The sequence below is a fragment of the Mytilus trossulus genome, chromosome 2, assembly GCF_036588685.1.
Source record: "Mytilus trossulus isolate FHL-02 chromosome 2, PNRI_Mtr1.1.1.hap1, whole genome shotgun sequence".
In the NCBI taxonomy this organism is placed as follows: Eukaryota; Metazoa; Mollusca; class Bivalvia; order Mytilida; family Mytilidae; genus Mytilus; species Mytilus trossulus.
In genome coordinates this window covers 93948461-93960655 of record NC_086374.1, presented here as the reverse complement: position 1 = coordinate 93960655, position 12195 = coordinate 93948461, and the positions used below count along the sequence as shown (strand labels likewise).

The following is a 12195-nucleotide window of genomic DNA, read 5'->3' as shown; positions in this document are numbered from 1 at the left end:
CTAGAAACAATCATTTAAATGTTTATCGTTATTGTTTCATAAAATAAGCGACGACATGGAACGTTTTAAAGTATAGAACCTAAAATTGACCTTTGAAGTCAATGTACTGCTAATACACCAAGTATATCATAGCAAAGGACAGTTCGTGAATTACACTGACAACAAACTTACGCTTAACTTTATTAATCTTGTTCACAACTATTTTAAAGGGCACATGTTTTACTTTTAGAAATAAAATATATTGCATTTTGTGCTGTTAATTGAAATCAAAACCTTGTAAAATGTGTGCATAAAATAATCATATACATACAACAAATAGTAAACAAAATCGTTTTATATTTTCAAGCTGTGACATGTGGATTTCCTTCGAACACCAGTAATGCAATATGGACTGCTGACGGATTAACGAAGGGGTCGATTGCATTGTTAAATTGTAAGAAAGGCTATTATCCACTCGATGTCAACCGGAAATGTTTATCCTCTGGAAATTGGTCAAGTGTCAACATATCCTGTATCCCTTGTAAGCCAGAACATAATGTTTATTAGATTCTTACTAAATGTATAAAGGCATACAATTTGTATCTGCGTAATCTTTAAATGTAAACATTAGTCATTACAAGACATTATGTCGAGAGATATGATAACGTAATAGAAAAGGCAAATGTTGCAATCGATATTTAGAAAAATTCGGAAATGTTCATGAAAAGTACGATCATTAGTCATCTCTATTTATCATTCTAATGATAAATCCTGTATATCCTTCTAGAGCACTTGCAATCACTTCCGGTTTATAATAAGGTTCGTGTTGCTCAGACTTTGGTTTTCTATGTAGTGTTTTGTGTACTCATGTGTGTCTTTTGTCGTTTTTCCGTGTTTGGCAATGGTATTGTCGTTTTTTTCCGATTTTGCATATTCCATTTACATCTTTCGCCTCTCTTTTAAAGTAACTATGTTGGAGTGATCAGCACTAAAAGAACTGATTTTAAATATACTCATACTTAATAATCAATAGATACTGATGATGAAAAGAACGCTTATTTTGATTAAATCACTGAGGAAAATACTGAATTATTACTAACGGCTGACAGGGAGAAAAAAAATATGTTGAAGCTGACGGATTTCTTATTATGATTTTGTCCAATGGTCAATTATTTGTTTCGATTTACACCATTTTGTTTTCTATAGATGTTTTTTAATAAACTTTGAAACTTTCAATTCCAAATAAAAGATAACATAATGCTTAGTTCCAGTTTGTGGAGCACCACCGTCGGTTGCAAATGCAGTATGGTTACCAGACGTAGACAACAATGGAAAAAGAGCAACTCTCAGATGTAAACATGGGTTTTATGGCAAAGATATTGAAATATCATGTACAGATAACGGAACATGGGCAGAATTTGACGATCACGAGCCTTGTTATCCAGGTAAATTAAAATCATATGTATTTAAAGCTTTGGGTAAATATTATATGATACGAGACAAGTATTAAATATAAAAAAAAATGTGTAAGTCATACAAAACGACCAACAAGAAAGGCAAAATCAACACTTAATTTGAATTCAGCTTCCCAATTGTGAACTTTCCATTTGTATGTAGCAACAATCCAACAGCGCCTGCATGCGATTATATATCTCCCAATTGATACGATATGCCCGGGCTTGTATTTCCTATCCTAATTACCTTGATAGAGGATTGCTACTCACAAGGAAGCTATTAAACCAAGAGTTCCAAATGATAAAGTTGAAATAATTCCTTCTTAAATTTTACGAACGCCATCACGACTTGGTTGACCTTATGGATTGACCGTTTCACAGATGATATCGGATATGTTCCTTATGTCGTAACTACAATACCCTTCCCTTTTCCTGAATGTGACCTACCGAATTAAACTATTTACCGGATTTGTATTAACATAAGCAACACGACTGGTGCCATATGTGGAGCAGGATCTGCTTACCCTTCCGGAGCACCTGAGATACCCCTAGTTTTTGCAGGGGTTTGTGTTGCTTAGTCTTTAGGTTTCTATTTTGTGTCTTCTGTACTATTTTTAGTCTGTTTGTCTTTTTATTTTTAGCCATGGCCTTGTCAGTTTATTTTCTATCTATGAGTTTGACTCTCCCTCTGGTATTTTTCGTCTCTCTTTTTTAATAGCTATATCATTTAGCGCAACCTCATCCTATTCGCTCCCTGGCTTCCCTTAAAACCCCAGTTAGATATAAACTTTGAAAACTTCAGTAAATTTCCTATTGAATAGTTTAATTTTTTTTACACAGGTAGTTAGCAATACCTTATATGATTATGTGATAAAAAATTGAGGAACCACTATAAATACAAGAATCTGAGTTACCAAACTAAACATTTTAGCGTGGCGAATGAGTAGATTGTCTCTGTAGTTGAAGTTCAGTAATGATAGGAATATTTGTCGATGTATAATTTTTAATTTTTTTTATAAGTTTTGATTATGCTTATTTTCACTTCAACGTCATTCCGAGATTTAAATATAACACATAAGATATTTCGAGAACCAGTTGATGCACAATCATACTGGGGCGTTTTCATGACATTTTTTCTGATTTAAAATCTTTTGATTTTGATTTACACCTATCCGATTCTTTCATGTGCGCCTGTCAGAATTATCACCGTCGTCGTCCTTTAACTTTTACAAAAATCTTCTCCTCTGAAACTTCTGGTCCAAATTATAACTTGGCCTGAATCATCTTTAGGGTATCTAGTTCGTATGAATGTATCCGATGACACCACTCATCAACCAATATAGCCGCCATGGCTAAAATTAGAGCAAAAAGTATTGAGAGCAAAAAGGTTCATCATTTAATTATCAGAATACTGTGTCGTATTTTTGTATTTTGTATATATAAAGATTTGTAGTCATGGAATAAAAAAATAAAGTGTGAATCAATGCTTTTTATAACAAAATCCATACTATAAATAATTGTACATGTTATACGTAAATTTTAGTTGATACTTGTACACATCATATACATGACATATGAATGTTATATATAATAATCTATATATATATATATCATAATAATTAATCTAAATATAATACTAGTATACATACTAGTATCTATAAATAGATACTCTAAATATCAGCACAACAATTTCAAAATATATGCAAATTTGTTGAAGCAATCTTTTGTTCTTCCCTTTGATTGATTCAAACTAATGGTAGTTGGATATCGAGAAAACACAGTCTGCACTGTGTATAGTGCACTGGACCACTTGATCATCTAGACTGAACTAAAAATTCAGCGCAAAGTAGTCTAGTGTTACCTTTCCTCGTCAGTAGAATCTAGAGTTGTAATACAGTCCATGATATATAAGCCGACAATTTAATTGTCAGGAATAGTTTATATTACAACTCACTACAATAAAACCTTATTTTGTTCTAATTGATTATTAGTATACATTCATATATGTATACCCTATACGCTCATATCTATTATAAGGCATGAATGAATACAATATATATAGTATTGCCGATAGCCCAGCAAGCATAGTGGACAACGGAATTTATTAATTTATTTACATACATGTATCTCAATAAATATATATATATATATAAACATTGGAAAACAACAATAACCACAATGACTCCTAATAGCAAAAACCTTAAAATATCCTGTTAGGTACAACTTAGCTAGAAAAAGTAAACCTTGTACCAACGAGAGCTAAAATATAGCCGACATGAATGTAAACATGTAACTAAATACATACATAAATAACTCGATCATCAACGACCTCGCCAGCCAGGAACAACCAAACAAAACCCATTAATGGGGTAAACTGGAAACCTGGGTCCGACCTCATGCGACAAGTCATCTAACGAGACATACTCAGACGAATATATTGTTTTGAAAAATATATATAAATGCATGTATCAAATTATATACATAATTTTACTGGAACTTGAATGTTGCCCTGTCTGCGGCGGGCTAGAAAGTGATAATATCAGGGGAAAAATTTCCCGCTATAAAATTAGTCACGTGTCTTATACCTAGTGACTTAAACTTATAAAATTACTACGCTAGTACCGTATATACAATAATTTCTCCCTATACTACGAAACGTGAGAAATTATACGTATACCCTATACGCTCCTATCTATTATAAGGCATGAATGAATACAATATATATAGTATTGCCGATAGCCCAGCAAGCATAGAAATACCAAAGAAAGGGTGGAGTGAAGTAAAAATAATAGATATATATATCAAAGACCCAATTTTTGTGAGACTAAAATTCTCTTTTCTAAAGTATCTTCGATATAACCATCTTTGGAAAAATCTGTCTTCCACCTCCCATGTCGCTTTATGCATCTTTCATTTACATTAGACTTAGCAGCTGCAGTTGCACCACCCGATCATAAAGAATGAAGACCAAGATTTAGACTTGGGGCTACCAGCTTAAGTCTCTTTACAATGTTTTCTTTAGCTGCAGTGTAGCTAATAGGTTTATTCTTATATATAAGTTTGGCTACGCCTTTGGATCTAAATATAGGTTTAAATATGAATTGTTCAGATTGTGCGTCCAAACCAGCTAAAGACAAATATCTTAAATACATGTTAAATGGACAAGCGATAGAAATACCTTTAGAAATAAGAATTTCATTCCCTTGTCTGTATTGATCCGTTTTGCTATGAGAAATAACAAGTTTTAAATGATCTTCGAAAATACTAACATCTTTGCATCTTAATTTACTAATCTCATCGAACCTAAGAAAACCCGAATAAGACAACAAAATCATAGTGAGATCCCTAACTATAAGTAAATCTGAACTATCTGTGTACATAGAGCATAAATCAATCAACATGTCATTGTTAACTGGATCCTTTTTGTTTACAGGCCTTCCATTACGTCTTTTGGCGGATTCTAAAAGATATTTTACAAAATGAATTTTCTGTCGGATCATTAAAACCGTTAATATCATGGGCCCATTTGATTGAATATACAGCTGAATTTACAACACTTGGAGAACATTGTTCATCTATCAATTTTGTAATGTAAAGAGCTATATGAACAGGCTCGGCAGGCAATTCATTTAAACTGTTTTCGATTGCGAATTTCTTCCATCTATTAAAACTTGAATAGTACTTTTTACAGGTATTCTCACTTCTCGAATCAACAAGGAATGTAGTCATCTTTCCAGCTAAGTTGTAAATGTTACAGTTCTCTGAAACGCCACTCTCTGCTAAAGCAGCTTCAACGTTTCGTCTAAGGTTCACGCCTGCAAATAACAATTGTATTATTAAAAAACTATTCTCAAAGCTAGCATTTTAAATTTCATTGGCAACTTTGCGAAAACTCCGTTTTTGCCTGCTCCGTTTACTATCACCCTTTTTCCCGACAAATATTCTATGTCTTGTATATAATGTGCTATACCTTTTGATGTGAAAATCAATGGCCAAAAAGGAGCCGATTTCCATTCAGGAATAACTAAGGTACATGCAGCCTTGTCACGCTGAATTTTTTGTAAAACCATAGGAACAAGAGATGGTGGTGGAATTTGTGTCTTTACCCCAATTTTGAGAGAATGCGTCTATGCCTTCTGAACCTGGACACCAATGCTTTGAGTTGAAACGTGTGCATTGTGTATTATAATGTGTAGCGAACCTGTCAATGTTATATGGTCCCCATGTACCATTGAAATAATTAAACAATTCGCCATGAATACCCCAATCATCGTTATCAGTGTTTCTGCTCAATTTGTCTGCATATTGATTGTCTGCCCTTGGTAGCCATTTAGAGTTTAAAGTAATGTTCTTTTCTGAACAAATATTGTGAATATCTACTGCTATGTTTTGCAGTATGCTTTTCTTACTGCCGACCTTTAGTATGTGTGGAACGTTTTTATTGTCCGAATTAATGCTAACCGACTTGTTATCTAAACTAAATTTACTTTCATAAGTACATAATACTCGTCTTGCGCATTCTAATTCGCGCCACGTTGAACTTTCCAACTTTTCATCACTTGTCCAATTACCTGACATTTCACTGTTGTCAACACAAGTAACAACGCTAAACTGAGTGGATAAATAACCACCGAAGCCTACATCTGAGGCGTCACAAAAAATGTCAAAATCTGACACAAAATCATGATCAACTCTGCAAATGTCAACACCCTGCTCATTTAATTTTCTGAGCGAGCTTTCCCAGAATAAAATTTCTGTAAGAGCATCTGGGTTCATCTTTACAGGAGCATCCCAACTTGCTCGTCCCATGATACAATCATACAAGTATCTGGTGTGCAATCTCACCTTGTCACCAATAACAATCATCATGGAAATGATTTGACCCAAAATACTGGCTAAAAATCTAGCACTGAATAACAATCTACCGTTTGTAGCTTCTCTGCATAGTAGAGGTTTCTCAACATCTTACGAACGAACGAAAATCGCCCTAACTTGACGTAACTTGCCGTAACGAAAAAAGAGGGAGCGCTTATTTATTCATTAATTTTGCACTATCGGCTGTTAACTTCCGTTAGAAATGTCTTCCGTATAATCAAAACAAAACAAAACAAAACATGTTTTTGAACCATTTTGAGTTTTAGAAATATTCTATTGACTGCAAATAGTCTCAGATCTGTATGTTAGTGTACTTTTGTTGGGATGGGAGAGGCAATAGATATTTTTTGAAAACTTATTTGAGCTCAAATTAAAGGCGAAATTCCAGGGCTAAAAAAGGGTAAAATAGATCTTTGATTGAACGCCTCTATGAATAAGCTGGTTTTAAATTTGAAGAAACATCCTCGCATCCGAGATAACTTTGTTGCCCCAAACCTCATAAATCCAAATGTGCACTTCTTCGCCTTAAATATTTATTTTCAAGCTAAAATTGCAAGTAGATAAATATAGGAAAATGTTGAAATAAATGTTTAAATAAACCAAGCCAGTTGACTTGTAAATGATGTTTAGTAATGTATATTGTTTGGCCTTTGGCTTGTGTTGATTTCATGGCCATTCTTATTTCTCTTTTTGTGTGATTTTATTATAATAAAGGCGTTGTCCACATTAGTATTAAAATGTAATATATTTCTACTTGTTTTTTATATATCTTTTCCATTGAGCTTTTATGACATGTTTTTCAAACATATTTCCGTTTTTATGTTCTACTTGTTTATATATATATATATTTTGACAGGTATTTTGTTTTTGAATGTAATTGAGTTTTAATAACTATAGTTATTATTACTTTTAGTTTTGTTGGTGCTGTATTACTCATATTTTCAATTCGAATACGCCAAACAGTGAATTTTAATACGATATATCGAGTGCAACTTTATATGTCAATTGCTGACACACACCCCGAAAAAAATCCTTACATTGAGTTCCTGTCACTGAGCGTTTAACATCCAACAATTAATAAATCAAATGCACAGCGGCACACGATGTAAGGTTTTTTAACAACGACATCAGAAAAACAATGTTTTTTTTAATGGATAAGGGAGATAAATCAAACGCATATATTCGACATGTAATCAAACGAACCTCAACGTATGAATACGTAACATTCAACGACAGAAAATCAATTAAAACACTTATCTTTAACCACAACAATAAAATGCAAGGTTGTAAAAAGAGTATATAATTGTTTATTGTTGTCTTTAAACATGCTACAATATCGTTAAAAATATTAAACTGCACACAATGACTGCTCCATAACGATACGTTCGTCGAGTTTCGTCCGTTCGTAAGATGTTGAGAAACCTCTAATATGCGAATACTATTTTCGGCTTTCTCAATCCTTTCTTCCTTAATAAAAACTCTACCTATTATGGTATCCCATGTGTAACCTAACCAATCCATACTCTGACTAGGTAATCAATGACATTTTTCATGAGCTATTAAAAATCCTAATCTTTCGAGTGTATTTTTAACTTCAAAACTACTATTCATACAATTTTCAAAATCATCGTCCCCTCCGAGACCGTCATCTAAAAACATGATGACACGTTTACCTTCTGCCCTCATGTGTTTGACAACTTCTCTTAGCACTTTGGTAAATATATACCCGGCTGTTGCAATACCAAATGGCAATACATTAAACACAAAATAACGCATAATGCCGTCGAAAACAAATGCAAAACCAAGAAAAGACCTGTGTATTTCTGTGATCTCAATATGGTGATATGCCGATTTCAAATCATAGCTAAATAGAAAATCACCCTTTTTAAAAAGGTCTCGTGCGTTTTCTGTATCTTCGTACTTAAATCTAAATTTAAATAGATGTGGGTTCAAATGCCGACAATCTAAAACCAGCCTAGGTTTGTTCTTATTGTAAGCAACTGTAAGAGGGTTTACAACAAAAGGTCTTTCTTTTACTTCTGAAATACATTTTTTTTCTATTAATTTTCTTATTTCATCTTTAACAAAATTTGGATTATCAAGTGAAGGAAGATCTGTTATTCTTCAACAATTCTGATTTTGGTTCTGTCTTGAAAGGTATCTTATATCCGTTTTCGATAACATCCAAAATATGTGTATTGCTTGTAATTGATTTCCATTCAGGTAATTTAGATTTTAACTGACCAACAGGTGAGAAAATACCTGAAGGCTGACCAACCGTGACATTTAACGGCGATTTAAAACTGACCTTATTATTGCAATAAACTGTCATGTGACCATCAGTTTCTATTGAACTATGTTCAGTATCATTTAAATTTGAACAAATACTATTAGTCAAGATTGGCAAATTAAATAAAGTTTTAAAAGTACTTATCTTCTTCTTATCCGGACAATTGTCCGTCCAATGGCCTCTCAATCCACAGTTGAAGCATCTGCCAGGTTTCCAAGAAGGGTTGGTATTCTCTGCCTTCTCTCTTGTGTATGGTGCTTTTCTTGGGACAATTTTCTTAGATTTCTCTGCTTCCTGTTTTCTTTCTGCTCTGTTTTGTGCCCTGATTATTTTCTTCTCATCTTCCGAATCGTCGGCGATAGGATTTGTCACATATTCACTCACAACCTTCCAACCCAGTTCCGAGGAATCTGCCATTTTAATCAGTTTTTGTCTTTCTTTAACTAATTCCATACCTTCTACTATCTTTGCTTTAGCTGTTTGTACGGAATCGACGCTCAAATCTGGCCCTTCTAAGTTCACGTCTGCTTCTTTCAGCTTGGAAAGTACCCTGGATTCATGTTTAAACTGGTTCTCATTGCCTTTTCTCTTGAATGAGTAATTGTCAGTAACGGTCTGCTCGATTTTGTACATTTGAGACTGTGAAATATCCTGTTGAGATTGTCTTATGTTGGATTGGAAAGACGATAATCTGGAATCCATGATAGTAGAAATGCTATTCAATATGTCTTGTTGAAGGTTAGAAACGGCATTCTTCACTTCATGCGAAATGGCGTCTTTAATTGAACTAGATATTCCGGTGTCCATACTTGAATGTTGCCCTGTCTGCGGCGGGCTAGAAAGTGATAATATCAGGGAAAAAATTTCCCGCTATAAAATTAGTCACGTGTCTTATACCTAGTGACTTAAACTTATAAAATTACTACGCTAGTACCGTATATACAATAATTTCTCCCTATACTACGAAACGTGAGAAATTATACGTAAATATACATGGAAAATATTCGGATCTCTACAATTGAAGAAGTTCAAATATGTTTATAATGCGATAAGCCCTAACTTAAAGATATTCATTATTTTATGAAAAAGGATCATTGATAATAATTTAATTATGTCAATATGCATTATAGAGTGTAAAACCCCAAATGATGTACAGAATGGTAGTTGGAATGTTAGTGGTTTGCAAAATGGCTCTACAGCAATTCTGACGTGTAATGAGAACTATTTGTCTAGGTCAGCGGTTGAAATAAAATGCCGTTCCAATGGACAATGGGATCAAACTAATGCGACGTGTATTTTTGGTAAGTACTTATTTTGAGAATTGTCATACAATGTATTAAGCAGTATTGATTTCTTTCAACATACAAGCACATTGTATACGGTTTTAGCGAAACTAGTTCTTTTGTTTCATACAATAAGCGATGATCAAGATACATCCATAACAAAAGTGTAAAACGAAACAACCCGAGGTGTGCTATTTGAGTTTCTAATATAATATACTTATTGAATTGGATGCTGAAACATTTTTATGAACAAACAAATCAGTCACTAAGAGAACAGAGCATTTAAGATGCTACCACAAAAGAGAATAAAAATTAGATACATTCCGATTGTGCATTTTGACAACTAATTGTCTCTTATGTGATCATAGGACAAGGAATTTTCTATGCATGAGGGAAATGTATTCCTTATTTTCAACAGTATCAGTATTGTCAGTACAAAAAAAAGAGCTACTAACTTTGGCTAGTGATACACTTGCTGTGAAAAAGTGCACCAGCAGAAGTATCGACTTAATAGTAGTAAAAGTACAAGGCACACATGTAAGTGTTCAGGATGCCTCTGCAATGATGTAATTAAAGGGGCAAAATATAGGAACAAACAAAACCAAATAGAATCTTCGAACAGTTAATATATATCAAAACAAATATAGCAAGACCCCGACGTAAAAACCAAGGCTTTGCATGAGGAAGTCTATACATCAAACCCGTTCGTCGTATCATTACATTCACAGTAATTGTGTACTAGAGTAATTGGCCTAGTGATAATAGTTATCAAATGTTCCAGGCTTATAATTTGATACATTAGTCGCGCGTTTAGTCTACATAAGACTCACCAGTGACGCTCAGATTAAAAAAGTTAGAAAGTCCAACAACTATAAAGTTGAAGAGCATTGAGGACCCAAAAATTAAAAAAAAGTGTGGTAATCTATGGCCGCGATAAGTATTTCGAATTATTCATACTTTAACAAACAGTTAGTAAAATTATCATTTAATTGATATTCATGTCAACACGGAAATGCTGACTCCTCGGCTGTTGATATACTCGGGGACGACAGTTGAGCACTACCAGCTTACCTGCAGAGTTATTGGTTTTAATTCTGGCGAATTTAATTTCATACACACGATATGAGTGTCTTGTGAATCTAATAATAATATGTATAAGCCTGGTGAAAAATACATCGCACTAATATTTAACCTAATATTTTGATTTTGTCATTGACAGTAACTACAACTCAGACAGTTGGTCAAACTGTAGAAACAAGTTCCGATGTGCAATCATCAGCAATCATGCCTTCAACACATATATCTGCAAAACAAACCCTAACGATAATTACTCCAGCAACTACAAGTCCGGTAACGACAATTCAAAGATCTTCAGAACAAACCATGTCCATTTCGAAAACAATGTCGACTCCATTATCACAAACTCAGACCCTAAGTTCAAGGCAAACCACACTAAGATCTTCAACACGAGACATTTCGGTTTCTCAATCAATTTCATCACCACAGCAAAGTCCTCAAATGACAACACAAGTACCTGCAGCACCAACCACAACAATTGTAGACCTGATACAGACCCATCAACCTTCAACAACACTTTCATCAGGAACAACAGAATCAACAGCAAAACGAACAACAGAATCCACAGAAAAACAAACAACTGAATCAACAACTAAACAAACAACCGAATCAACAGCAAAACAAACAACAGAATCAACAGCAAAACGAACAACAGAATCAACAGAAAAACAAACAACAGAAACAACTGCAAAACGAATATTCGAATCAACAGCAAAACAAACAACAGCGTCAACAGCAAAACAAACAACGGAATCAACAGCGAAACTGACAACAGAATCAACAAAACATCAAACAACCCAAACCAGTCAAAAAGAATCGTCAAAGTCATCAGGGTCAGCTGTAATTACAAATTCTGCACCGTCAAGAATAAATGTAACAAGAACTTCTGCACAACAATTCTCAACGACAACCATACCAAAAACCAAGCCTGTTTCAGAGAAATTAACGCAATCAAACATTGATATCAAATCAACACTGGTAAAAATATCTAAAACTGAGCCAACATCTGTAACAAAGACTCTATCTTTGGCGGGAAAATCAACGTCAGCAACAAAATCTTTAAATTCAGCCGAGTCAAATAAGGCAGACAAGACAACTAATTTTACGATTGCAGCTTCTGCAACAGTTTTAGCCGTTGGATTGATAATATTCATCACTGTGGTGGTAGTTTCGATTGTTAGACTATCAAAGACGAGAAATGGTGGTACAAAGCGTGCTCAAAGACGGAAAACGCATG

General features: G+C 33.9%; 1 protein-coding gene and 1 long non-coding RNA gene across 2 annotated transcripts; one reads left to right on the top strand and one right to left on the bottom strand.

The window, feature by feature from the left end:
* The first annotated feature begins 399 nt into the window (after window positions 1-399).
* LOC134705539 (uncharacterized) lies at window positions 400-11169 on the top strand. Its single transcript, XR_010105590.1, has 4 exons — window positions 400-520; window positions 1245-1424; window positions 9729-9899; window positions 11101-11169. It is a non-coding gene; the product is annotated as an uncharacterized LOC134705539 (long non-coding RNA).
* On the bottom strand, window positions 8407-9570 carry LOC134708632 (uncharacterized). The gene has a single exon (XM_063569278.1). It carries the CDS (start codon window positions 9403-9405, stop codon window positions 8407-8409), a length of 999 nt encoding a protein of 332 aa, XP_063425348.1. The 5' UTR covers window positions 9406-9570.
* Window positions 11170-12195: the final 1026 nt, after the last annotated feature.